Source organism: Vulpes vulpes, chromosome 14, assembly GCF_048418805.1.
Source record: "Vulpes vulpes isolate BD-2025 chromosome 14, VulVul3, whole genome shotgun sequence".
Classification (NCBI taxonomy): domain Eukaryota; kingdom Metazoa; phylum Chordata; class Mammalia; order Carnivora; family Canidae; genus Vulpes; species Vulpes vulpes.
Window position 1 is genome coordinate 79,038,387 of NC_132793.1, and position 25,919 is coordinate 79,064,305.

The 25,919-nt window shown below is 37.3% G+C and overlaps 1 protein-coding gene across 4 annotated transcripts in view; it reads left to right on the forward strand.

The window, feature by feature from the left end:
- The window catches only part of ANKRD31 (ankyrin repeat domain 31), a 134,479-nt gene that overhangs the window by 74,549 nt on the left and 34,011 nt on the right, over nucleotides 1–25,919 (forward strand). Inside the window, exons 14-19 of one of the 4 annotated variants that reach the window (XM_025998299.2) lie at nucleotides 675–2,199; nucleotides 3,061–3,225; nucleotides 6,934–7,071; nucleotides 7,940–8,082; nucleotides 13,379–13,541; nucleotides 15,222–15,337. In XM_025998299.2, the coding sequence (XP_025854084.1) occupies nucleotides 675–2,199; nucleotides 3,061–3,225; nucleotides 6,934–7,071; nucleotides 7,940–8,082; nucleotides 13,379–13,541; nucleotides 15,222–15,337 (2,250 nt within the window). The remainder of the gene's footprint in view (nucleotides 1–674; nucleotides 2,200–3,060; nucleotides 3,226–6,933; nucleotides 7,072–7,939; nucleotides 8,083–13,378; nucleotides 13,542–15,221; nucleotides 15,338–25,919) is intronic. The other 3 variants (XM_072736975.1, XM_072736974.1, XM_072736976.1) reach the window with 3 other exon arrangements.

Here is a 25,919-nt window from a genome sequence, read left to right on the forward strand (position 1 = left end):
GCTGTGAGGTTTATCAACCATGTCGATTTCCTCTGGCCTAAGCACAGGACAGGAATCAAAGGTGTAGATCTATTCCTTCAAATGATATATGGTGGGCGGTTAGTCTTCATCTGGTACTTGGGTTGTGGTGAGTGAGAGGAAATGATGTCCCTGTTTTAATCATACCAACCCACAATGATGTTTTCATGAAGATCCGTTTGGGAGCATATTGGTCTCCTTGATGTTAAATCCCTTCTTCTGCCTTACCTATAGTCTGTCATAAATATTAGATGAAAGAACTATCTAATTCTGGCTCTATCTATATAACAATTGAGAGAGGTGTGTGTTTTTCTAAAGCATTCTTGTTTGGTTACACTTAAAGCCCATAAAAACGAAGTAGATTAAATTTTTTATTATGCTTAATAGTATTAATATTGCTAAATATTGGCAAAAACAAATTAAAATGTGAGGCAGAAAATACAGATTAGTACACATAATGAGTCTAAGTCTACTACATTTGCTTTTCTCTCTTAGTCTTCTTTTTTGAAATATTAGGTTGTATATATCCCATTAGGCCCTGTGGTTAGATCAAATCATAAAATTGAGTGGAGTAGTGGTTCAATTTATCAACAATCCTGAATTGAGTATAGAATTAGAGCTGAAAATAAAGCTAACTATATGTTTTGTTTCTTTAGAAACCAAAATTCAGTTCTAAAAATCTCATTGGGTTTGTTCGTGATGAAAATTCCAACAGACAGAAGTCAGAACATGTAGAAGTTGATAAAGGAAATAAAGAGGGTTTATTTATAAATAAAGAAGATGTATATGAACATTGCCAAAAAGATTCCAAAGACACAAAATTTGGTAAATTCAAGCATAAGCAATCAACTTTTAACGAAATACACTCTACTAGAAGACTCCGAAAGAAGGGTCTCCAGAATATCAAAGGCGTTAATACAAGCATGTCTAAAGATAAAGGAAGAAGAAACACAGGACAGAAAAGAACTCAAGTGGATGATCCAAAACAAGAAATATGCATTCCAAGAAAGGCAAGAGCTGTTTCTTCTTCCAGAAGAATAAACAGATTAGTTACTGGTCAGCCAGATACTCTCCAAGCCTTTGATGACCTTCCAGAAAAGTCACATAAACTTTTTAGCCCAGCTCTGTCAAGCCTGAAAAATGGATTAGGTAACAATATTGAGGCTTGTTTAGTTCCAAAAGAGACACATATCCAGAGCCTGGATTTATCAGATAATCAAGAAATGAAATTCTTAGGATCCACTGACCAAGAAGAAGCTGTTCTTTTCTCAAGACTTTCCTTACAGAAAGAAATCAAGTTGCCACTTGTTACTACAGATCAGCAGCCTCACACTCACCAAGAACAACAGCACATTAGCCCTTATAAATCTCCTGAAAACAGTAACTCAGGTCAAAAATGTGAGAACCTTAGTAAGTGGGAAAATTCTTTCGTATCCTTTATAAAGGAAAATTTTAATAATGTTGATGATGATGATTGCTTTACCTCTGAAAAGACTGTAACATGTAAAACAGTGGTGTGTTCTACAGGTTGCAAAAACCACTGTAATTATAAGGAGAATGTAACAACTAGAAAAGAAATGGATTTTCAACAGCTTGTCCCTTCTGAAGACCATTTTTCACAGGAAAATGAGTTAAAAATATGCAGTCTAACCATACAACAGGAGGCTGTTAATCTTTCTGATTCAGATAATACAATAGGTCCTGAACAACGTGTTGCCATTTATGAACAGTGCAAAAGTAAAACTTCTTTTGATCACTCACATGGCAATTCTGAGCATACTTCCCTGGCTTGTCCACGAACATTTTCAACACAGGAAGCTTCAAAGTTGACTAGTCATGTGAAGCTATTCAAAAGGCCTCAAGATTTTAGCTCCAGAGCACCAACTCCTTTAATGGATCAAACAGATATTCATATTGTGGAAAAAGTAAATGAGGGAGAAGACCCTAAAAAGAATTGCAATGATGGAAGCCGGGAAACAAGTTCTTCAAATGGACCTTTATCCACAGTTGTTAATTCTCAAGTAATAGAAACAACTGCAGTAGAAAAAAGGAAACAAGATCTTCCAAAGAGCAAAACCATACATGATACAGTTTTTTATTCCACTGACAATATCAGTAAGGAATTGACCAACATTTCACAACTTAGACAAAAAGAAGAAAAGGAAATTTCTCATATAGCAGGTATTAGTAGTATTGCTTGATTTGTACATATCTCCTACAGATTTACATATTTTATAGAAATTTGTAACTGAATTTATGCCAAACTGACAAGAATGAGGACATGTGGACTATATGCCAAACTGACAAGAATGAGGACATGTGGATTATAATTTTGGGATGCTGTTAGTTAAGTAATATTGTTTATTTTGAAAATAAACCATTATTATGAAAGACTGTTGCTAAATTGGTATTGACAAGTTAATAAACAGTATATCAATTTTTTTTGTTTCTTTTTATTATAGCACTTATTTAGTATCAGTTAACCTAGCATTTCCATAGCAGGAAATTGTTAGCTCTATTGCTTTCAGCGATTCTGTGTTCCCGTCAGAATTGCATCCAGCAAACTTTGTTATATAAAAACATTTTTTAAAGATTTTATTTTTAATTTTTTAAGTTTTTATTTATTTATTTGACAGAGAAAGAGAGAGCACAAGCAGGGGGAGTGGCAGGCAGAGGGAGAGGGAGAAGCAAGCTCCCCGAGGATCCCATTCTGGGATCAAGCATGACCCAAGCTGAAGGCAGACGCTTAACTGACTGAGCCACCAAGGCACCCCTAAAGATTTTATTTTTAAATAATCTCTCTACCCAACCAGGGCCGTAACTCAAGAGTCTCTACATGCTCTACTGACTGAGCTAGCCAGGTGCCCCTGAAAACATTTTTAAAGGCTTTTATTCCTTAAAAAATAAATAAAATAAAGTAAAATAAAATAGAATAAATCAGTCCAGCTAGGAACAGAAACTTGGAATGGTTATGAGTTTTTCTAATCACGTAACCAGTGAGGAGAACTGCAGCACTGATGTTGTAAAATGTTTGTTTTTTAGATGAGGAATTAACTAGTAATATCAATGGAGATGAAAGCACTATGAGAAATGGTGAGAAGGAAGAAAAAACAGATTCTGAAATTCACATGTCTAATATCCAAGAATGCAAAAAAGTTCAGAATTTCAGAAAAAGACAAAATTTATTGAAAGCTACCCGCAGCCAAGGTTTGTCTTTCTATAAGTGTATAGGTAAAAGTTGACATGATCAAGCCCAGCAGTATGCTCTACTTCAGGGAATTTCTTAACTTTCAGATTTACTGTTGTTTTTTTTCCCTCATTCACTAAGTTTTAAGATTATTTCAGCTATATTTTTTTCAGATGGTTTTACAATAAATATAAACTACTTGAGAATTTTTTAGTTCTCAGATACATTCATACCATGTTTCTGCCTGTGACTTCTAATTTGAAATGTTAGAGGAGGTAAGACAGACAGCCAGAGTACTGAGTGCATGTGGTGCACCTGAATCGTGCACGATCCCTTTGATGCTCCAATGAGCCCTTTCACTAGAAGGGAAATTAAAGAGTAGCCTCTGGTTTCTTTTGTCAGATGAACGAACTGTGTGTGTTTGGCAGTATGGACAAGTTAACCATATCTTGACAGGTCTTAGAGCTAGTTCTGTGGCTAGGCCAGGCCACTTCAGGTTAAGTAGTAAGGTTTATAAAGGTTAAATGAACTGAAAAGTTTGCCTATTATGTATTAGGAAGTAGGAAGACACATTCTCTGTGATCTTGAGCTTCCAGAGACTAAAAAAATAGATCACATATAAAGTAACTGAAAGCTGAATATTTCTTAGTTTATTACTTTATTAATAAATATTAATACAATTATCAAACATATTATCAATATTTATTAATTTATGAATAAAGTTTAATGCTATTAAGAAGCACTCAGCATTAACCATAGTAGACTTTGTGAAGAAGTTTTTTGTGAAGTTAGTGTGGGTGCTGTTTGTTTCCTTTGCAGTTTCTTCTAGATTGTATTTTAAAATTTCAGTTACGTGCTAAAGAAATATATGATGACAGTTACATGGAGGAATTTTTGACTTTTTGTTCCAAAATGTTTATCATGTGCCTTCCTTCTTTGCTACAACACACCAAGAACTAGGTGAGAAGATTTGTACCATTCACAGTAACAATTATGGGAGAGATTTTTCAGTTCAAACTTGCAAAATACAGTTCTGCTGTTTTGGATATTTCATAATTTTTAAACTAATTTTTTTTCTTAAAGATTTTTATTTATTTATTCATGAGAGACACAGAGAGAGGCAGAGACACAGGCAGAGGGAGAAGCAGGCTCCTTGCAGGGAGCCCGATGCAGGACTCGATCCCAGGACTCCAGGATCATGCCCTGGGCGGAAGGGAGGTGCTCAGCCACTGAGCCACCCAGGGATCCTGGATATTTCATAATTTTAAAATATATTCTCTATAGATGTATATATAGTATTAAAAATATATAATAGATATGTCTTTACTCTTCTAATAAAAATTCCTGAGTACAAAGTTGTAAGAGCATTGTGATTTTGTCTGGATGTCAATGGAAGGTGGACATGAGGCTGTCAGCCTTTCCTGTGGTTGACATAACTGAAGATTCCATCTTTTAGAGAATAATTCTCTAAACTTTTTACCTCTTGACCTGAAATTATATGCCTAGTTGCTGGCATTTAGGAAATGGAGCAGGGACCATGTTTTAAGGTTTAATACAGGGGTTCTCAAACCTAATCTTGCATCAGAATCACCTGGAAAGCTTGTTAAAACAGATTGTTGGGCTCCACCCTCAGAAAGTCTGATTCATTAGATATACTATTAGTATATAACACATTTTCAAACTTAGCAATTTAAAACAACACACGTTTTTTATCTCATAGTTGCTGTAGATCAGGTATTGGGCATGGCTTAGGCCCATCTTCTGCTCAGGATATGTCATAGGCGACAGTCAGGGTGTTGTCAAGACTAGGGTCTCATCTGAAGGCTCAACTAGGGAAGGATCCATTTTCAAGTTCATTTGGTTGATGTCAGGATTCAATTCCTTGAGGGTTGTAGCCACCTTGTAGTCATGCTCAGTTTCTTCCTTCATGAGTTGTTCCAGTAAGTCCTCTTGGTTCATCAAAACATGCAAACTGAAGATGATAGAGCAAATTTGCTAGCAAGCAGAAAATTTTACAATCTCTTATAACCTAATAAAATAAGTGAAATACCCTCAATATTGAGATATTCTTTTGGTTAGAAGCAAATTATTCAAGAGAGGGGATGATTCAGGCCATAATACCAGGAGATAGGGCTCATTAGGAGTTATCTTAAAGTCTGCCTTCCACGGTAGGCTTGTGAGGTGGGCTGGAGAATTAGATTTTCTAACAAGTTTCCCAGGTCATACACTGCTAATTTGGTACTACATTTGAGGACTATTTATTAAAAATAAATATTCTTTTCTGTTTGATCACACTAATCCTCTACTTTGCCTTCTGTCTCACTCTGAAGATTTTCTGATGTGTTTTCTACAGAAAATAAACCTTTAGTTTCCTGGCTTGGAGATGGGGACTTTGGGTAAGAGCAATGGTTGCCAGACAATTCAGCGTTGGGTGAAGGGAACCTGGGGTCCCAACTTCTCTCTATAAACTTTCAGTCAATCTCCATATTTTTACCCAGTTCCATGCACACTGCCTTTCACCATGCTTGATACCCCCAGGTGCTGGATACAGGGAGATCTTCTTCCTCTCTAATTATTTTTGCAGGAATTTGGGTTGAGGCATTTCCTCTACTTTATAAAGGCAGTTAACTCTTCTTCATTAGTGATTTTCCAGTTCCCAAAAAGTTATTGAAGTCTTTGTCCTCTCTGTGTCCTCTTCTATTTTTTTTTATGGTGTTAAAAAAAAATTCTTTACTATCATTTTAGCATGGTTTGGGAAAGAAATTGAGGGGAAAACATGGTCCATTTTTTTTTTTTTTAGATCCAACTTAATTCTCTCTAAGTTGTGGTTCTAGGAAAAGATTTTTTAAAGAATCTTTGGATAATGATGTTGTGTACTGCATGATTTATGAAAGAAAGAATGTAATGGGCATTGGTTCGGTTTTTGGTGTCTTTTGTGTTCAGAAATACACATATTGACATAGATAAGAGCTATAAAGAAGAGTTTTATAAAATCACAGTTTGTTTTAAGAAAAGTTTTATCCATTGTTAAAGGACTATTAAGAGTGAAATGAAGGTAAAATTGAAGCAAGTTTGTTTTAATCAAACTTATGATAGAGTGACTAAGCAGCTGTTAGAATGAATTCAAAGTAATGTGCTTAGATGCTCTGCAATTCCTTCACAAGTTATATATATATTTTTAAAGATTTATTTATTCATGAGAGACAGACACACAGAGAGAGAAGCAGAGACACAGGAAGAGAGGAGAAGCAGGCTCCATGAAAGGAGCCCGATGGGGGACTCGATCCCAGATCCAGGGATTACACCCTGAGCAGAAGGCAGACACTCAACCGCTGAGCCACCCAGGTGTCCCTCACAAGTTGTATTTTAAAACAGCAATAGCGGGATCCCTGGGTGGCGCAGCGGTTAGGCGCCTGCCTTTGGCCCAGGGCGCGATCCTGGAGACCCGGGATTGAATCCCACATCGGGCTCCCGGTGCATGGAGTCTGCTTCTCCCTCTGCCTGTGTCTCTCTGCGCCTCTCTCTCTCTCTCTCTCTGTGACTATCATAAATAAATTAAAAATAAAAAAAAATAAAACAGCAATAGCAATAATGATGTTGATGTATGTTTTGTATAGTGCATCCTACTTAGGATATTTTGAGGAAGTTGCTGTGTATTTTCTAAGCTCCTTTGTAATGATCAGCATTTAGCAGAATAGTAGTCTCAGTTTTGCTTGGCAAATTTACAGAAACGAAGACAGCTGGGATCAATAAGAGGCGTGCCAGAGGGGAGAGCCGGCTTCATTTGGCTGCCAGAAGAAGAACTTTGTCTCTGGTGAAGGCTCCAATAGAATCTGGAGCAGATGTGAATCTAAAAGACAATGCAGGTTTGGATTCTTGAAATTTTCATTGTGTTTATAACTTGAACTCCCTGAAATCCACATTTCATCCACCCTACCCCAGTTTTGATCCTGGCTGCTAACTTTGAACTGTCTTAATAATATATCATTTAATTAATAGTTAAGTTCATCTTGGTTTTCACCAATTGCTAAAATAACCTCCTCTGAAATAGTTTTTAACTTACATGTGGGAGCATTCAGAGGGAGTATACATATTGGAGAGTAAGGAGAGCTTTATTTAGGTCTTTTCCTTGGAGATCTTAATACTATTCTCTCGCTTTGGAGAAAATGTCAGTTTTTTTCCAGTTCCCTGTTCCCTCTCTTTCTCCTCTCTTTACACTATTTGTTGTCTCTTTCCTTATTTTTATTTTCAGCCTCCATTTTTAAATTCATCTTCTAATATTTTGCTCAAGCACGAGAAAGTCATGTGTGAGGTCTTAACAGAGGGAAAATCTCAAATATTGATTTCAGGCATTGTATGTCATTTTGAAGAGACATGTGACAATGCAGTGATACAGATAGGGAAGGCAGACTTGATCTTACTGTATTTTAATATCTAAGATGAAGCAAATTGACATGATTTTTATTTACTCTAGTCCCATTATATTTTATGTTCTGTGAGTCTTCTATGTTGGCACTTGGATCAACCAATCTTTTTGATGAGATTGGTTTGTTTTAAAAATTGAAACATTTTAGGGCCATGGTTTTCAATATTATTTCTTGTAAATACTTAGTATATATATTTGAATCAATATAGGTACTCATTGCAATAGTGCAAATTACCTTAATAATGAAGATACTAAATGAATGTTGGTTTGTAAGCAGCAGCTTGTTTTGTTCTTTTTTCCTTTTTTAGGTTGGACACCACTTCATAAGGCATCTACTAAGAGATCTAATGATAAAATCGTAGAGTTGTTAAAAGCTGGTGCTAATGTTAATTGTGAAAAACTAGATGGGATTCTTCCCTTACATGATGCTGCTGCCAACAATCATTTAAAGGTACAATGCACATCAGATTGGGTTCCTATTACTTTTTCTTAGAGAAACAAGTGAAGAAAATGAAGATATTTTAAATTGAGCATTAAAGTGATTCCTCAGGATGCCTGGGTGGCTCAGTAGTTAAGCTTCTCTGCCTTCGGCTCAGGTGGGCTCAAGTCATGATCCCGGAGTCCCAGGATCAAGTCCCACATCAGGCTCCCTGCATGGAGCCTGCTTCTCCCTCTGCCTGTGTCTCTGCCTCTGTGTGTGTGTGTCTCTTATGAATGAATGAATGAATGAATGAATGAATGAATAAATAAAATCTTAAAAAAAAGAAGAAGAAGAATATCAGAAAGGGGCACCTGAGTGGCTCTACCGTTAAATGTTGCACGCTTGATCTCAGCTCAGGTCTTGATCTCAGGGTCATGAGTTCAAGCCCTAGACTGGGCTCCATCCTGGTTATGGAGCCTACTTAAAAAATAATAATACTAATAGTAATACCAGATGAGTGGGCTATCATCCAGAGTTTTTTCATTTGTTTTCTCATTGTGTTTTTGATTTATATTTTGCTGACGGCAAATGATGCGGAACATTTTCTCTTTTTTTATTATAAATTTCCTTTTTTATTGGTGTTTGGAACATTTTCTCATGTGCTGTTGGCCATGTGTATGTCTTCTTTGGTGAAATGTCTGTTCATGTCTTTTGCCCATTTCATGATTGGATTTTTTGTTTCTTTGCTGTTAATAAGTTTTTCATAGGTTTTGAATACAAGCCCTTTATCTGATATGTTGTTTGCAAATATCTTCTCCCATTCTGTAGGTTGTCTTTTAGTTTTGTTGACTGTTTCTTTTGCTGTGCAGAAGCTTTTTATCTTGATTAAGCCCCAATAGTTCATTTTTGCTTTTGTTTCCCTTGCCTTCATGGATGTATCTTGCAAGACGTTGCTGTGGCCAAGGTCAAGAAGGCTGTTTCCTGTGTTCTCCTCTAGGATTTTGATGGATTCTTATATCACATTTAGATCTTTCATCCATTTGAGTTTATCTTTGTGTCTGGTGTAAGAGAATGATCTAGTTTCATTCTTCTGCGCATGGCGGTCCAATATTCCCAGCACCATTTATTGAAGAGACTGTCCTTTTTCCAGTGGATAGTCTTTCCTGCTTTGTCAAATATCAGTTGGCCATAGAGTTGAGGGCCCATTTCTGGGTTCTCTATTCTGTCCCATTGATCAATGTGTCTGTTTTTATGCCAGTACCACACTGTCTTGATGATCACAGCTTTATAGTACAACCTGAAATCCAGCATTGTGATGCCCCTGGCTCTGGTTTTCTTTTTCAGTATTCCCCTGGCTATGAATAGAAGGAAAGGGAGAAGAAATGGGTAGGAAATATCAGAAAGGGAGACAGAACATAAAGACTCCTAACTCTGGGAAACGAACTAGGGGTGGTGGAAGGGGAGGAGAGAGGGGGGTGGGGGTGAATGGGTGACGGGCACTGAGGGGGGCACTTGATGGGATGAGCACTGGGTGTTATTCTGTATGTTGGCAAATTGAACACCAATAAAAAATAAATTTATTATTTAAAAAAAAGTATTCCCCTGGCTATTCGGGGTCTTTTCTGATTCCATACAAATCTTATTTGTTACAAGTCTCTAAAGAAAGTCATGGTATTTTGATAGGGATTGCATTAAATGTGTAAATTGCCCTTGGTAACATTGACATTTTCACAATATTAATTCTTCCAATCCATGAGCCTGGAATATTTTTTTAAATATTTTATTTATTTATTCATGAGAGACACAGAGAGAGAGAGGCAGAGACACAGGCAGAAGGAGAAGCAGGCTCCATGCAGGGAGCCCAATGCGGGACTCGATCCTGGGTCTCCAGGATCACACCCCGGGCTGCAAGTAGCGCTAAACCGCTTTGCCACCGGGGCTGCCGGAGCATGGAATATTTTTCCAACGCTTTGTTTCTTCCTCAATTTCTTTCAGAAGTGTTCTGTAGTTTTTAGGGTATAGATCATTTACATCTTTGGTTAGGTTTATTCCTAGGTATCTTATGCTTTTGGGTGAAATTGTCAATGGGATTTGCTCCTTCATTTCTCTTTCTTCAGTCTCATTGTTAGTGTATAGAAATGCCGCTGATTTCTGGGCATTGATTTTGTATCCTGCCACACTGCCGAATTGCTGTATGAGTTCTAGCAATCTTGGAGTGCCGTCTTTTGGGTTTTCTATGTACACTATCATGTCATCTGCGAAGAGGGAGAGTTTGACTTCTTTTTTGCCAATTTGAATGCCTTCTATTTCCTTTTGTTGTCTGACTGCTAGGGCTAGGACTTCTAGTACTATGTTGAATAGCAGTGGTGAGAGTGGACATCCCTGTTGTGTTCCTGATCTTAAGGGAAAGGCTCCCAGTGCTTCCCCTTTGAGAATGATATTTGCTGTGGGCTTTTCGTAGATGGCTTTTAAGATGTTGAGGAATGTTCCCTCTATCCCTACACTCTGAAGAGTTTTGATCAGGCATGGATGCTGTATTTTGTCAAATACTTTCTCTGCATCTATTGAGAGGATCATATGGTTCTTGTTTTTTCTCTTGTTGATGTGATCTCTCATGTTGATTGCTTCTCATGTTGAACCAGCCTTGCATCCCGGGGATAAATCCCACTTGGTCATGGTGAATAATCTTCTTAATGTACTCTTGGATCCTATTGGCTAGTTTCTTGTTGAGAATTTTTGCATCTGAGTTCATCAGGGATATTGATCTATAATTCTCCTTTTTGGTGGGGTCTTTGGTTTTGAAATGGAAATATATGGATTTTTTTTTATAATGATGGAATGTTTCTGAGTCATGGTTATAGTAGTGATTACTGCAGTAAAGCTGATTATATATATATATAAAAAAAAGGCAAGGGGCCTTCTTCTTGGTCACCTAATTTTTGTCATGTTCTTTGTACCTTAGGTCTACCCCATCATGTTACCTGGAACTCTCTCCCAACTATAGCTTTCGCCTTGCCTGCTAAGTGCCTTTTTGTGCTGTTGCTATTCTCTTACACTTTTGTCTATGCATGAGCCTTATGGAAACAGCTGTTCAGGGTCCTACTCCATCTGAGCTGAGTTCTCTGTGTCTTCCAAACTAATATATTAAATGAGTCCATGTTAACACATTAAAGGTCAAAGCCTTCCTGTAGGAAGGCCTCATCTTAACACACAAAATAGTCATTATTAATATGGTGTAATTTTTAAGTCCAGAAAAGCTTCCTTTGTTAAAGAACAACAACAAAAAAACTACCTTTCTCCCTCCCAAATATATAGTAATGGAAAGAGAGTATAAGGAATCTGTATTTTTAAATAATTCCACAGGTGACTTTACTGATAACTCAGGCTTAGAAACTCCTGGATTAATGAGGTACTGCTACTGCTCACCCCCTCTTTTTATTTTTTAAAGATTTTATTTATTTATTCGTGAGAGACCAGAGAGAGAAAGAGAGAGAGAGAGAGAGAGAGAGAGAGAGAGAGAGAGAGAGAGAGGCAGAGACACAGGCAGAGGGAGAAGCAGGCTCCTTGCAGGGAGCCTGATGTGGGACTTAGTCCAGGGTCTCCAGGATCACACCCTGGGCTGAAGGCGGCACCAAACTGCTGAGCCACCCCTGCTGCCCACTCACTCCCTCTTTTAAAAAACAAAACAAAATACCTTTACTCAGACTTCACTAAGTTTTTATCAAAAATCTTTGTAGGAGACTTTCTTCATATGCTATTTATTATCCACTGTTCCTCATTACTTAAGTTGGTCTTTTTACTCCTCTAGAGAAAAAGGGGACTTAGGGGACTTTCATTAAGAATCCATTAGGGGGGGGGATCCCTGGGTGGCGCAGCGGTTTAGCGCCTGCCTTTGGCCCAGGGCGCGATCCTGGAGACCTGGGATCGAATCCCACGTCAGGCTCCCGGTGCATGGAGCCTGCTTCTCCCTCTGCCTGTGTCTCTGCCTTTCTCTCTCTGTGTGACTATCATAAATAAATAAAAATTAAAAAAAAAATGTAAAAAAAAGCCTTTAAAAAAAAAAAAAAAAGAATCCATTAGGGGGGAAAAAAAAGAATCCATTAGGGGTGGTGGAAGGGGAGGTCGGCGGGAGGTGGGGGTGACTGGGTGGCGGGCACTTGACGGGATGAGCACTGGGTGTTATTCTGTATGTTGACAAATTGAACACCAATAAAAAATAAATTTATTAAAAAAAGAATCCATTATGAATATGGTATTTGACAGAGGCTCACTTTAGTTCTTATAGGTGATAAAAATGAGGTTCAAATGGTAAATAACTTGCTCAAGGACATAGCTAGTAGGTAGCAGGAATGAGTTTTGTATGCTTGATTTTAAAACAAACATATTTTCTCTTAAGCTAATTTCTCTTGTGCGAACTCTGGGCTGATGGGATAAATGAGGGGCTATCCTTATCATCTTCATTGGCCCATTTACTCCTAAATTTCTCTGCTTCTCCATACCTGGACATAAGGAGAAAAGATAAGCCACTAACACAGAGCATATCTCTATTTTAAACAAAATCCTGACCATGTTTTTCTACTCCAGTTTTTCAGTGATTTGAGTCCCTTACTTGACTCACACAGATGGAATCATTGGCTGTTTTTCACTAGTTGACTTATACCATAGCTAATTAGTAACATTTTTAACTTTGATCATTAACAAACTCTCAATATATAACAGCTTTGAGTTATTCAGAGAAACCTTATTTATGTTAGAAACCATCCCCCACCCAATGTTACAACCTCTTTGACCTCAGTTTCCTCTTCTGTAAGATGATCAGGTTGGAGTAGACTATTTCTAAATTTCCTTTTATCTTTAGGATTCTGTGCATATAATTCACTTATTTAGGACACATAACAAATCTATTCAGATACTATTAGAAGGGTCATTGGATTTTCAAGCTAGCTCATTAAACTTCTTGAACAAGTAACATACCTAAAATATAGTGATGCAGGTTGGAGGAAAGGACAAAGGGCTCTGTTAAAGAGATAGAGTCAGTCTTGTATATCATTCTACCTGTGTGTGCTTCTTAACTGCAGTGAAGGCAGCATCTCTGGTATTTTCATGTCATTGTTTGGTTCTTCTTGAGGACAGGTCAGGCCAAATCATTAAATTATTTTATAGCTTTCATATCAAATTTAATAAAAAATTTTCTTGGCTAGCATTTGAGACTTCTTTTGATAACTTTTAATACTTTGATAACTTTTAATAGTGGTGTATTATAATGAAAGCAGAAATTATTGATCTTAGGTGTCTGTAGGGATAACTTTGGAAAAATACCTTGTAGGTAGCTGAGATTCTACTACCACATGGAGCAAACCCAAATCAAAAGAATCAAAACCAGAAAACTGCTTTGGATGAAGCAGATAATGAAAAAATGAAAGAGCTACTGATATCTTTTGGTGCAATTGAGACTGATAATAGAAATGAAAGTAATGCTACAGTCACTGGTATGTATGTCAGTATTGCTTGCTATCTTATACAAGTGTATACATACCTCTGCTTAGAAAAATAAATCTTCAGATTTGTAGTGTAAATTGTTTCATAACTGGGGTAAATGTTTTGTGTGCTTACTAAACTTTTGAAAAGCATTATTTATTTTTGGAACTTAGCATTTCCAAACATGGTTTAATTTATATACCATATGATCCTATTGGATTGGAATTACATGTTGAAATGGAGCCCATATTGTTCATTAAACAATTATTAATCTTTACCATTGAGTCTGTGATAGAGATTTAACTGAAAACACACATATTGGCTTACTGTTAGTAAGGCCAGAAAAGGTTGATATTATACGAAAGTCTTTGCAATTAAGATTCCGTTACTTCAAAATTTAGAGTGGCGTATGTGAAAGTTGGACCGATGCCAACTTTTCAATAATCTAACGTTTTGATGCTAGAATATGAATTTGTTAATAAGCAAATATAGTTATATGTGTATGTGTAAATAGAGTATAAAAATATTTCAAGGTAATTTATAGCAGGGCAAAATTTTATGAACCATTTTTTAAAAATAGTTTGCATTTAAATAATATAGTGAACTATCTATAAGAAATAAGCATGTTGTGAACACTAATATAGAAAACACATTTGTTAAGCACCTGCCAAGCAAACTAGTTACTTGCCCATGAGGAACTTCGAGTCTTGTGGGAAGGTCGACCAGAAAACAGTTAAACACAATTTATTAAGTGTTGAGGAGAGTGAGTTGTTCTTCCTTTTCTGTTCTTTTCTGCATGAGCCTTGACTCATAAGAGAAACCTGGGAACATACCTGCTCCTTCTCCCTATGAGGTGGAATAATTGGGGAAAGAATCTCCATTACACGGTTTTCCCCTAGCCTACCACTATCCTTACCAGTTGTTTTTCAAGAGAAGAATTATGTTACTGATATTATTGGTCAGAGCTAAAGATAATCACTGTCTCATATATTACTAGTGAGTTAGAGCACATGTAGGTCAAAGTCTAGACTGATACAAGGTTCCTCTTTTCATTGTGTGCTACTATATAGTACGTTTATAGGGTCAGGGCCTTTCTTAGAGCCCCAGCAATGTCTTTCTCCCTCTCCACAGCCATATTTGGAATTATTGGGCACTGTGTTGTGAAGTGCTATATATCTATTCCCACCTGTCTGTTGTTTCTTGTGTATACATTTCCTTGGTCAGGTACCCTAAAGGGATGAGGGATGTAGGGTACAATACTTATATGAAGAAAGGGAACCCAGAATGGGAAAAGGATGAGAGACAATGAATTGTAGGCATAATGATTAAGAGAATGGATTTTGGAATCAGATCTGATTTCAGTACTGCTATGTGACTTGAAGGAAACTTCCCAAATCCCCCTAAGCTTCATTCTACTCTTCTGTAAAATGGATAGAATAAACTACCTATCTTACAAGGCTTATATGAAGATTAAATAAGATTAAATAAGGAAAAGAGTTTGACATTCAATGTGTGATAAGTTTTTGGTAAATGTTAGCTGTAATCAGTCAGTTGATAGTAATAATAATGAGATGCTGAACATTAAGATATTATAGTAATGGTAGACTTAATTTATTCCTTCTATTCTTGTCACCATTAAAATTGGTAAGATGAAGCTACATTATTGTATTTTCTAATTTTAATTCTTAAAGTCAAAATTCCTGCTGTCCAACCAAAAAGGCATAAGTGGTGTTTTTGTGATGACTGCAACACTGTTGATCCACCTTCTCTTTCACAAAGAGAAAAAAGAAGAGAAAGCTATCCTGTGGTGAGTGAAGTTGAAATCCTTTCATTTTTCGCTTTAGATAGTATCATTCTTTGGGCCAGCTAGCCATTGGTTATTGCTGATACTCTTTCCATTTTAAGGACACACAGGTTGAAATATTTTTTGTAACAAGAAAATAATATAGTTAATGAGCCAAGAAAATATGTCACGTAATTGACTCACTTATCTGCATTCAATACAGAACTATGAATTAGCTGCTATTCTTTAAAACGAGGTTATGTTCTTTTTTTTTTTTACATTCTCTCCATCAGCATTTATTTTTTTTAATAAATTATTTTTTTATTGGTGTTCAATTTACCAACATACAGAATGTTGTTGGTGCTCATCCAGTGCTCATCCCGTCAAGTGCCCCCTCAGTGCCCGTCACCCATTCACCCCCAACCCCCGCCCTCCTTCCCTTCCACCACCCCTAGTTTGTTTCCCAGAGTTAGGAGTCTTTATGTTCTATCTCCCTTTCTGATATTTCCCACACATTTCTTCTCCCTTCCCTTATATTCCCTTTCACTATTATTTATATTCCCCAAATGAATGAGAACATACACTGTTTGTCCTTACCGATTGACTTATTTCACTCAGCATAATAACCTAGGTTCCATCCACGTTGAAGCAAATGGTGGGTATTTGTCTTTTCTAATGGCTGAGTAATATTCCATTGTATACATAAACCACATCTTCTTTATCCATTCATCTTTCGATGGACACCAAGGCTCCTTCCACAGTTTGGCTATTGTGGACATTGCTGCTAGAAACATCGGGGTGCAGGTGTCCCAGCGTTTCATTGCATCTGAATCTTTGGGGGTAAATCCCCAACAGTGCAATTGCTAGGGTGTAGGGCAGGTCTATTTTTAACTCTTTGAGGAACCTCCACACAGTTTTCCAGAGTTGCTGCACCAGTTCACATTCCCACCAACAGTGTAAGAGGGTTCCCTTTTCTCTGCATCCTTCTCCAACATTTGTGGTTTCCTGCCTTGTTAATTTTCCCCATTCTGACTGGTATGAGGTGGTATCTCATTGTGGTTTTGATTTGTCTTTCCCTGATGGCAAGTGATGCGGAGCATTTTCTCATGTGCATGTTGGCCATGTCTATGTCTTCCTCTGTGAGATTTCTCTTCATGTCTTTTGCCCATTTCATGATTGGATTGTTTGTTTCTTTGGTGTTGAGTTTAATAAGTTCTTTATAGATCTTGGAAACTAGCCCTTTTTTAAATTTAATTTTATTTTTTTAATTAATTTTTATTGGTGTTCAATTTACCAACATACAGAAAAACACCCAGTGCTCATCCCATCAAGTGTCCACCTCAGTGCCCGTCACCCATTCCCCTCCAACACCCGCCCTCCTCCCCTTCCACCACCCCTAGTTCGTTTCCCCGAGTTAGGAGTCTTTATGTTCTGCCTCCCTTCCTGATATTTCCCAACATTTCTTTTCCCTTCCTTTATATTCCCTTTCACTATTATTCATATTCCCCAAATGAATGAGAACATACACTGTTTGTCCTTCTCCGATTGACTTATTTCACTCAGCATAATACCCTCCAGTTTCATCCACGTTGAAGCAAATGGTGGGTATTTGTCGTTTCTAATTGCTGAGTAATATTCCATTGTATACATAAACCACATCTTCTTTATCCATTCATCTTTCGATGGACACCGAGGCTCCTGCCACAGTTTGGCTATTGTGGCCATTGCTGATAGAAACATCGGGGTGCAGGTGTCCCGACGTTTCATTGCATCTGAATCTTTGGGGTAAATCCCCAACAGTGCAATTGCTGGGTCGTAGGGCAGGTCTATTTTTAACTCTTTGAGGAACCTCCACACAGTTTTCCAGAGTGGCTGCACCCAGTTCACATTCCCACCAACAGTGTAAGAGGGTTCCCTTTTCTCCGCATCCTCTCCAACATTTGTGGTTTCCTGCCTTGTTAATTTTCCCCATTCTCACTGGTGTGAGGTGGTATCTCATTGTGGTTTTGATTTGTATTTCCCTGATGGCAAGTGATGCAGAGCATTTTCTCCTGTGCTTGTTGGCCATGTCCATGTCTTCCTCTGTGAGATTTCTGTTCATGTCTTTTCACCATTTCATGATTGGATTGTTTGTTTCTTTGGTGTTGAGTTTAAGAAGTTCTTTATAGATTTTGGAAACTAGCCCTTTATCTGATATGTCATTTGCAAATATCTTCTCCCATTCTGTAGGTTGTCTTTTAGTTTTGTTGACTGTATCCTTTGCTGTGCAAAAGCTTCTTATCTTGATGAAGTCCCAATAGTTCATTTTTGCTTTTGTTTCTTTTGCCTTTGTGGATGTATCTTGCAAGAAGTTACTGTGGCCAAGTTCAAAAAGGGTGTTGCCTGTGTTCTCCTCTAGGATTTTGATGGAATCTTGTCTCACATTTAGATCTCTCAGCCATTTTGAGTTTATCTTTGTGTATGGTGAAAGAGAGTGGTCGAGTTTCATTCTTCTGCATGTGGATGTCCAATTTTCCCAGCACCATTTCTTGAAGAGACTGTCTTTCTTCCAATGGATAGTCTTTCCTCCTTTATCGAATATTAGATGACCGTACATTTCAGGGTCCACTTCTGGGTTCTCTACTCTGTTCCATTAGTCTACGTGTCTGTTTTTGTGCCAGTACCACACTGTCTTGATGACCACAGCTTTGTAGTACAACCTGAAATCTGGCATTGTGATGCCCCCAGCTATGGTTTTCTCTTTTAAAATTCCCCTGGCCATTCGGAGTCTTTTCTGATTCCACACAAATCTTAAAATAATTTGTTCCAACTCTCTGAAGAAAGTCAATGGTATTTTGATAGGGATTGCATTAAATGTGTAAATTGCCCTGGGTAACATTGACATTTTCACAATATTAATTCTGCCAATCCATGAGCATGGAATATTTTTCCATCTCTTTGTGTCTTCCTCAATTTCTTTCAGAAGTGTTCTATAGTTTTTAGGGTATAGATCCTTTACCTCTTTGGTTAGGTTTATTCCTAGGTATCTTCTGCTTTTGGGTGCAATTGTCAATGGGATTGACTCCTTAATTTCTCTTTCTTCAGTCTCATTGTTAGTGTATAGAAATGCCATTGATTTCTGGGCATTGATTTTATATCCTGCCACGTTACCAAATTGCTGTATGAGTTCTAGCAATCTTGGGGTGGAGGCTTTAGGGTTTTCTATGTAGAGTATCATGTCATCGGCGAAGAGGGAGAGTTGGACTTCTTCTTTGCCAATTTGAATGCCTTTAATGTCTTTTTGTTGTCTGATTGCTGAGGCTAGGACTTCCAGTACTATGTTGAATAGCAGTGGTGAGAGTGGACATCCCTGTCTTGTTCCTGATCTTAGGGGAAAGGCTCCCAGTGCTTCCCCATTGAGAATGATATTTGCTGTGGGCTTTTGTGGATGGCTTTTAAGATGTTGAGGAATGTTCCCTCTATCCCTACACTCAGAAGAGTTTTGAACAGGAATGGATGCTGTATTTTGTCAACTGCTTTCTCTACATCTAATGAGAGGATCATATGGTTCTTGGTTTTTCTCTTGCTGATATGATGAATCACATTGATTGTTTTACGAGTGTTGAACCAGCCTTGTGTCCCGGGGATAAATCCTACTTGGTCATCGTGAATAATTTTCTTAATGTACTGTTGGATCCTATTGGCTAGTATCTTGTTGAGAATTTTTGTATCCATGTTCATCAGGGATATTGGTCTGTAATTCTCTTTTTTGGTGGGGTCTTTGTCTGGTTTTGGAATTAAGGTGATGCTGGCCTCATAGAACGAATTTGGAAGTACTCCATCTCTTTCTCTCTTTTCAAACAGCTTTAGTAAAATAGGTATGATTTCTTCTTTAAACGTTTGATAGAATTCCCCTGGGAAGCCATCTGGCCCTGGACTCTTGTGTCTTGGGAGGTTTTTGATGACTGCTTCAATTTCCTCTCTGGTTATTGGCCTGTTCAGGGTTTCTATTTCTTCCTGTTCCAGTTTTGGTAGTTTGTGGCTTTCTAGGAATGCATCCATTTCTTCTAGATTGCCTAATTTATTGGCGTATAGCTGTTTATAATATGTTTTTAAAATCATTTGTATTTCCTTGGTGTTGGTAGTGATCTCTCTCATTCATGATTTTATTAATTTGAGTCTTCTCTCTTTTCTTTTTAATAAGGCTGGCTAATGGTTTATCTATCTTATTAATTCTTTCAAAGAACCAACTCCTGGTTTTGTTGATCTGTTCCACAGTTATTCTGGTCTCGATTTCATTGAGTTCTGCTCGAATCGTAATTAACTCTCTTATTCTGCTGGGTGTAGGATCTATCTGCTGTTTTTTCTCTAGCTCCTTTATGTGTACAGTTAGCTTTCGAATTTGAGTTCTTTCCAGTTTTTGAATGGATGCTTGTATTGAGATGCATTTCCCCCTTAGGACTGCTTTTCCTGCATCCCAAAGATTTTGAACGGTTGTATCTTTTTTCTCATTAGTTTCCATGAATCTTTTTAATTCTTCGTTAATTTCCTGGTTGACCCTTTCATCTTTTAGCAAGATGGTCCTTAACCTCCACGTGTTTGGGGTCCTTCCAAACTTCTTGTTGTGATTTAGTTCTAATTTCAAGGCATTATGGTCTGAGAATATGCAGGGGACGATCCCAATCTTTTTGTATCAGTTCAGACCCGATTTGTGACCCAGTATGTGGTCTATTCCAGAGAAAGTTCCATGTGCTCTTGAGAAGAATGTGTATTCAGTTGCATTTGGATGTAAAATTCTGTAGATATCTGTGAAATCCATCTGGTCCAGTGTATCATTTAAAGCTCTCGTTTCTTTGGAGATGTTGTGCTTAGAAGACCTATTGAGGGTAGAAAGAGCTAGATTGAAGTCACCAAGTATCAGTGTCTTATTATCTAAGTATTTCTTCACTTTGGTTATTAACTGGTTTAAATATTTGGCAGCTCCCACATTCGGGGCATATATATTGAGGATTGTTAAGTCCTCTTGTGGGATAGATCCTTTAAGTATGATATAGTGTCCCTGTTCATTTCTCACTACAGTCTTCGGGGTAAATTTTAGTTTATCTGATATAAGGATGGCTACCCTTGCTTTCTTTTGAGGACCATTTGAATGGTAAATGGTTCTCCAACCTTTTATTTTCAGGTTGTAGGCGTCCTTCTGTCTAAAATGAGTTTCTTATAGACAGCAAATAGGTGGGTCCTGCTTTCTTATCCAGTCTGAAACCCCGCGCCTTTTGATGCGGTCATTAAGCCCGTTCACATTCAGGGTTACTATTGACAGATATGAGTTTAGTGTCATGATATCTATTCAGTCCTTGTTTTTGTGGATTGTTCCACTGAACTTCTTCTTAAAGGGGAATTTTAAGAGTCCCCCTTAAAATTTCTTGCAGAGCTGGTTTGGAGGTCACATATTCTTTCAGTTCCTGCCTGTCTTGGAAGCTCTTTATCTCTTCTTCGCATTTGAATGAGAGCCTTGCTGGATAAAGTATTCTTGGTTGCATGTTCTTCTCATTTAGGACCCTGAATCTATCCTGCTAGCCCTTTCTGGCCTGCCAGGTCTCTGTGGAGAGGTCTGCTGTTACCCTAATATTCCTCCCCATAAAAGTCAGGGATTTCTTGTCTCTTGCTGCTTTAAGGATCATCTCTTTATCTTTGGAATTTGCAAGCTTCACTATTAAATGTCGAGTTGTTGAACGGTTTTTATTGATTTTAGGGGGGGACCTCTCTATTGGTTATGTTCTTTAGTTACTTCTTCTCCCATGGAGCCTGCCACTCTCACATTGTATCTTCACCCACCCACTCCCCCAAAGAAGTTCTAGGATGCATAGTAGGTAGAAAAAACCCTGGAACCCAGGCAGCAAAGAGGAAAGCAACTGGGGTTAGGCAACCTGGAATCTCACATGGTTTATAGTGATAGTGGTTGCTGCATTTGAAACTCCTCATATAAAAGTGAATTTTTACAAAAATAACATAGTAATTTCTCAATAAAAAATGTCAGTTAAGATGTGTATGTGTAAGTTGTGAAAAACATAAAGCTTACTAGAAACTAACTTCTTAAGAAAGTAGCATCCCCAATTAAATATTATTTTGAATAAGACTGTTGAGGGGCATCTGGGTGGCTCTTTGGTTGAGCATCTGCCTTTGGCTCAGGTCGTTATCCTGGGGTCCTGGGATTGAGTCCTACATCAGGCTCCTGCACGGAGCCTGCTTCTCCCTCTGCCTGTGTCTTTGCCTCTGTCTGGGTCTCTCATAAATAAATAAGTAAAATCTTAAAAAAAACCCACCAAAAACCCTATGTTGTTTAGACTTTTCTCATATGCTTTCTGTTAGTCACTGTCAAGAAGACATGTCATTCATTGAATCTAAACTATTAATCAACAAAATGTTTCATTTTAAGTGGTATTCAAACTAAATTGCGTTTGCCTCAGCACTTCAAAAATGTTTTACATTGTTTCCTGGTATCTGTTGTTAAGGACAGAAAGTCAGCCATCAATCTAATTGTCATTCCCTTGAAGATACTCTGTCTTTTAATCTTAGAGCTTTTATGTACTCCAGTTTCACTAAATTGTATCTAAATGTGGAGCATTTTTATTAATTATACTCAGACCTAGAAATGCTCCTTTAATCTGACGGCACATTTCTCATTTGTATTTCAGGAACTCTTTCTGTCCTTATACCTTTGACAGTTGCCCCTCCTCCATTCAGTATTTTTCTGTTTTAGAACCTCTATTCAGATGTCTGTTAGACCGGTTTCCATGTTTTTTAGTATCTTCTTCATATTTTCCATCTTTGCCTCTCCACGCTATGTTTTTTTTTTTTTTAAGATTTTATTCACTTTTTCATGAGAGACACAGAGGGAAAGGCAGAGCAAGGCAGAGACATAGGTAAAGGAAGAAGCAGGCTCTCTCTGGGGAGCCTGATGTGGGACTCGATCCCAGTACCCCAGGATCACAACCTGAGCCAAAGGTGGATGCTCAGCCACTGAGCCACCCAGGCGTCCCATCCACACTACATTCCGTGGAATATCCTTTGCCCTCTCTCCCAATTCATTATTTAATTCCTCAAATATTTCTAATCTATTTAACCCATACATTGAGCCTTTAATTTAAATGACTGTTTTTTATTTCTAAAAATTCTGTTTGCTTTTCAAATTTTTGTTTTAAAGAAAGAATAAAATAACAAAAAGATTTTTCTGCTCTTATAATATTGATAGTATTTTTAAAAATCCAAACATTTTAAAAATGAATTTTAAAGTCTCTTCCTGATTCTTTTTCATGATAACATGATTATTTATGTGGTTTTTAATTTTTTATTGTTATCTCATTTAAGTGAAGACTGATAACTGTGGGAATTTTGGTGTGCTTAGGCTTTGTGCTGAACATTTGCCTCTGCTGGGGCCCTAGAATTTCATCAGTTTCACACAAGTTTTTATGCTAATTTCTCAGTTTGGATTCCTGAGCCACACAAATTATATAAATGTAGTTCTTACATACATTTGTGATATAGGTTTGAGTCTCTTATTTTCTACCCAAAGCCTTGGATGGTGGCAAGTAGAGTTTTTCTAACCTTTATTTGACCTAAAGGTCACTACCTTTATGCACTACCTTTATTCCTCTTGTTTCTTTGTGTGCATTAAAAACCTAGCCCCCATACCATATTTGTTCCAAATTCCCATTGGGCCACCAATAGCTCCAATAGCATTTATGACATCAGGGAGTTTTTCATTCATTTTCCATTTTTGTGTGTGTATATTTAAAGTTGGAGCACCTGGGTGGCTCAGTTGATTAAGCATTTGCCTTTGGCTCAGGTCATGATCCCAGGGTCCTGGGATTGAGTTCTACATCTGGCTCCCTGCTCAGCGGGAAGTCTTCTTTTCCTTCTGCCCCTCCCCCACTCGTTCTCTCTCTCTCTCTCTCTCTCTCTCTCTCATACAATCTTTTTTTTTTTTTAAAGTTTATTGTATTTTGTCTACTATTTTCATGTGTTTGAAGTGGGCAGAGGTTGTTCTATATTAGCTCAGCCCACCATATTGACCGTAAGTATCTTTAAGGTATATTTTCAGGTAAAGATGAGAACATTTTGGAAAAACTACTGTTGTTATTGACTATATGAGTGTTTGTTTCAGTAGTAATGTATATCATTTCACATGCCAAGCTTTGGAAAAAGTGTGGAGATACAGGAGTCTATAGAAAACAGACTTTGGGTAAAGGGATGAGTAAAATGGGTGAGGGGAGTGAGAGGTATGTTTCCAGTTATGAAATAATTAAGTCACAGGAATAAAAGATAAGTGTAAGTAATACAGTCAGTGATATTATAATAGTGGTGTTTGGTGGCAATATAGTAGCTATACTTGTGGTGAACATAACATAACATATAAGCTCATCAAATTACTGTTGTACATCTGAAGTTAATGTAATATTATGTGTCAACTACAATTAAAAAAAGAAAAAAATCAACTTTAGAATAGGAAGAAAACTCAAGAAATACAAAGTCTTTAAAGTCATTAACAGTTACTCTTTTATAAATGTAAACTTCTTTTGAGTGTTGGAAACTTCAAATCATACTGGAGAGTAGGGTAACTTTATGGCCAGATGCAAACTATGGTAGTTTGCTGCTGCTTTGTAACACCTTCAGATCACAGCATATTGGCAGCCTCCTTCTCTATACCTGTGTACATGGAGTAATAATGCTAATAGTTGGCATTCACTGAGTACTTATTATATGATAAACTGTCCTCTAAGTCCTTATGTTAACTCATTTAGTCCTCATAATAACCCTTCTGGGAGCATTCTGTGATTTTCATTATCTTCCTTATTACAGTTGAAAAAGCTAAAGTAAAAACAGTTAAGTAACCTAATCCAAAATTACATTTCTGTTAAGTAGCAATACCAGAATTAAAGCAATGCCAGGCAGTCTGGCTACAGAGCTTGTGCTTCTAACCACTGCTATATTGTACAGAATTGTAAGAGAGATGTCAGGGGCAAAGGATCCTGCCATAGTAAAGATAAGAAATTTGGAATAAAATTATAGTGAGTCCTTCTGTAAGCATATATAAACTGTCTAAAGCTACTTGTTCCAAAGATATATTCTAGGTTAGGTTTTTGGTGCTGTTTTTTTAAAAAGATAAACAAGCAAAATAAGGACTAAGAAGGGGGATCTTGGAGGGAAGGTTATGTTATGCTGCCCCTTCATGGTGGAAGGTAAAGCTTGTGTGGAATTTAAGGTTAATGCCCATGGTACCAAGACTGAATGCATCCACAATAAGAGCAAAGCAAAATGGACAATCAGCACCAAAAAATGTTTTCTTTTTTCTGACCTTTGGGTAGTCGCTTGGCCAGGGCTCAGGTTCAGACCTTTAGTTTGCTTTTATAGCCATTCAGTGTAAAAAAGAGATAAACTTTATTTTGTTTGTTTGTTTTGCATAGTCATATTTTATAGTTCTGCTCTGATGCATTTCATAAATGACAGCATTGATACAGCTTTTCCACATAGTTGGATGGTTTTATTATGTGCATTTTTCATGTCCCTTGTAGGTGCCAAAGTAAAAATTCAGGGCAATGTACTTTAGAAGGCTTTGAGGACCAACACATTTTTAAAATGAATATGTATTGAGAATGTATTAAAGAATAGATGATATGAGTCAATCTATCAGTTTTCATTTTCTGAGCACCAGCTATATATCCCATGGTGTGGAAACCATTCACAAATACAAAAGTTATGCTCCTGCCTATAAGATTTTTTTATTTTGATGGAGAAATACAATGTGTAAGACATTATATATATTATATATAATTTATATATATATGTAAATGCTATATTATAAACTCCTGAAATTCTTAAGTAATGCTGAGAGAGGAGAAATGAATATGAATTAGTTAGAAGTTTCATAGGAAATGGGTTTTATATGATAATAAGCAATACTTATTGAGCTCTTACTTTGTGCTGGCACTGTCCTAAGCACTTTAGATGTGTTACTCTATTCAGGTAAGAAGAGAACAAGTAATATGCTATAGCCACCCAGCTAGGAAGAGGTAAAGCCAGAATTCACACCCAAGCAGTCTAGTTCCAGAATCCATTCCATGATTACATCTCTCAAAACAAAGAGATGGATGGATCTGGGCAAAGTAAATTGAAGACATCCCAGGCAGGACAGTCAGTACCAACAAGGGCATAGAGAGGTGGACTTAAATCCCATTTGTAAATTTTTAAGAGAGTAGTGTTTTGTATTTTTAAGATTATGTGTGAGATTTTAATAGTGTGCAGTGATGGTCATAACACCTTAAAGTGAACTTATTGCATATATATGATCTTTAAATATTATGTACTGAGTTCTTTTTTCACCTACAGCTATGATTATAACAGAAGTCAGTGAGAAATTCTGGTTTTTGAAAAAGATTTTATTTATTTATGTGAGAGAGAGAGAGCACAGAGGGAGAGTGAAAGGGAAAAGCAGACTCCCTGCTGAGCAGAGAGCCTGACTCACAGCTTGACTCACAGCCTTGACTCACAGGACCCTGGGATCAGTACCTGAGCAGGAGGCAGAAGCTTAACCAACTGAGCCACCCAGGTGCCCCAGGAAATTATGATT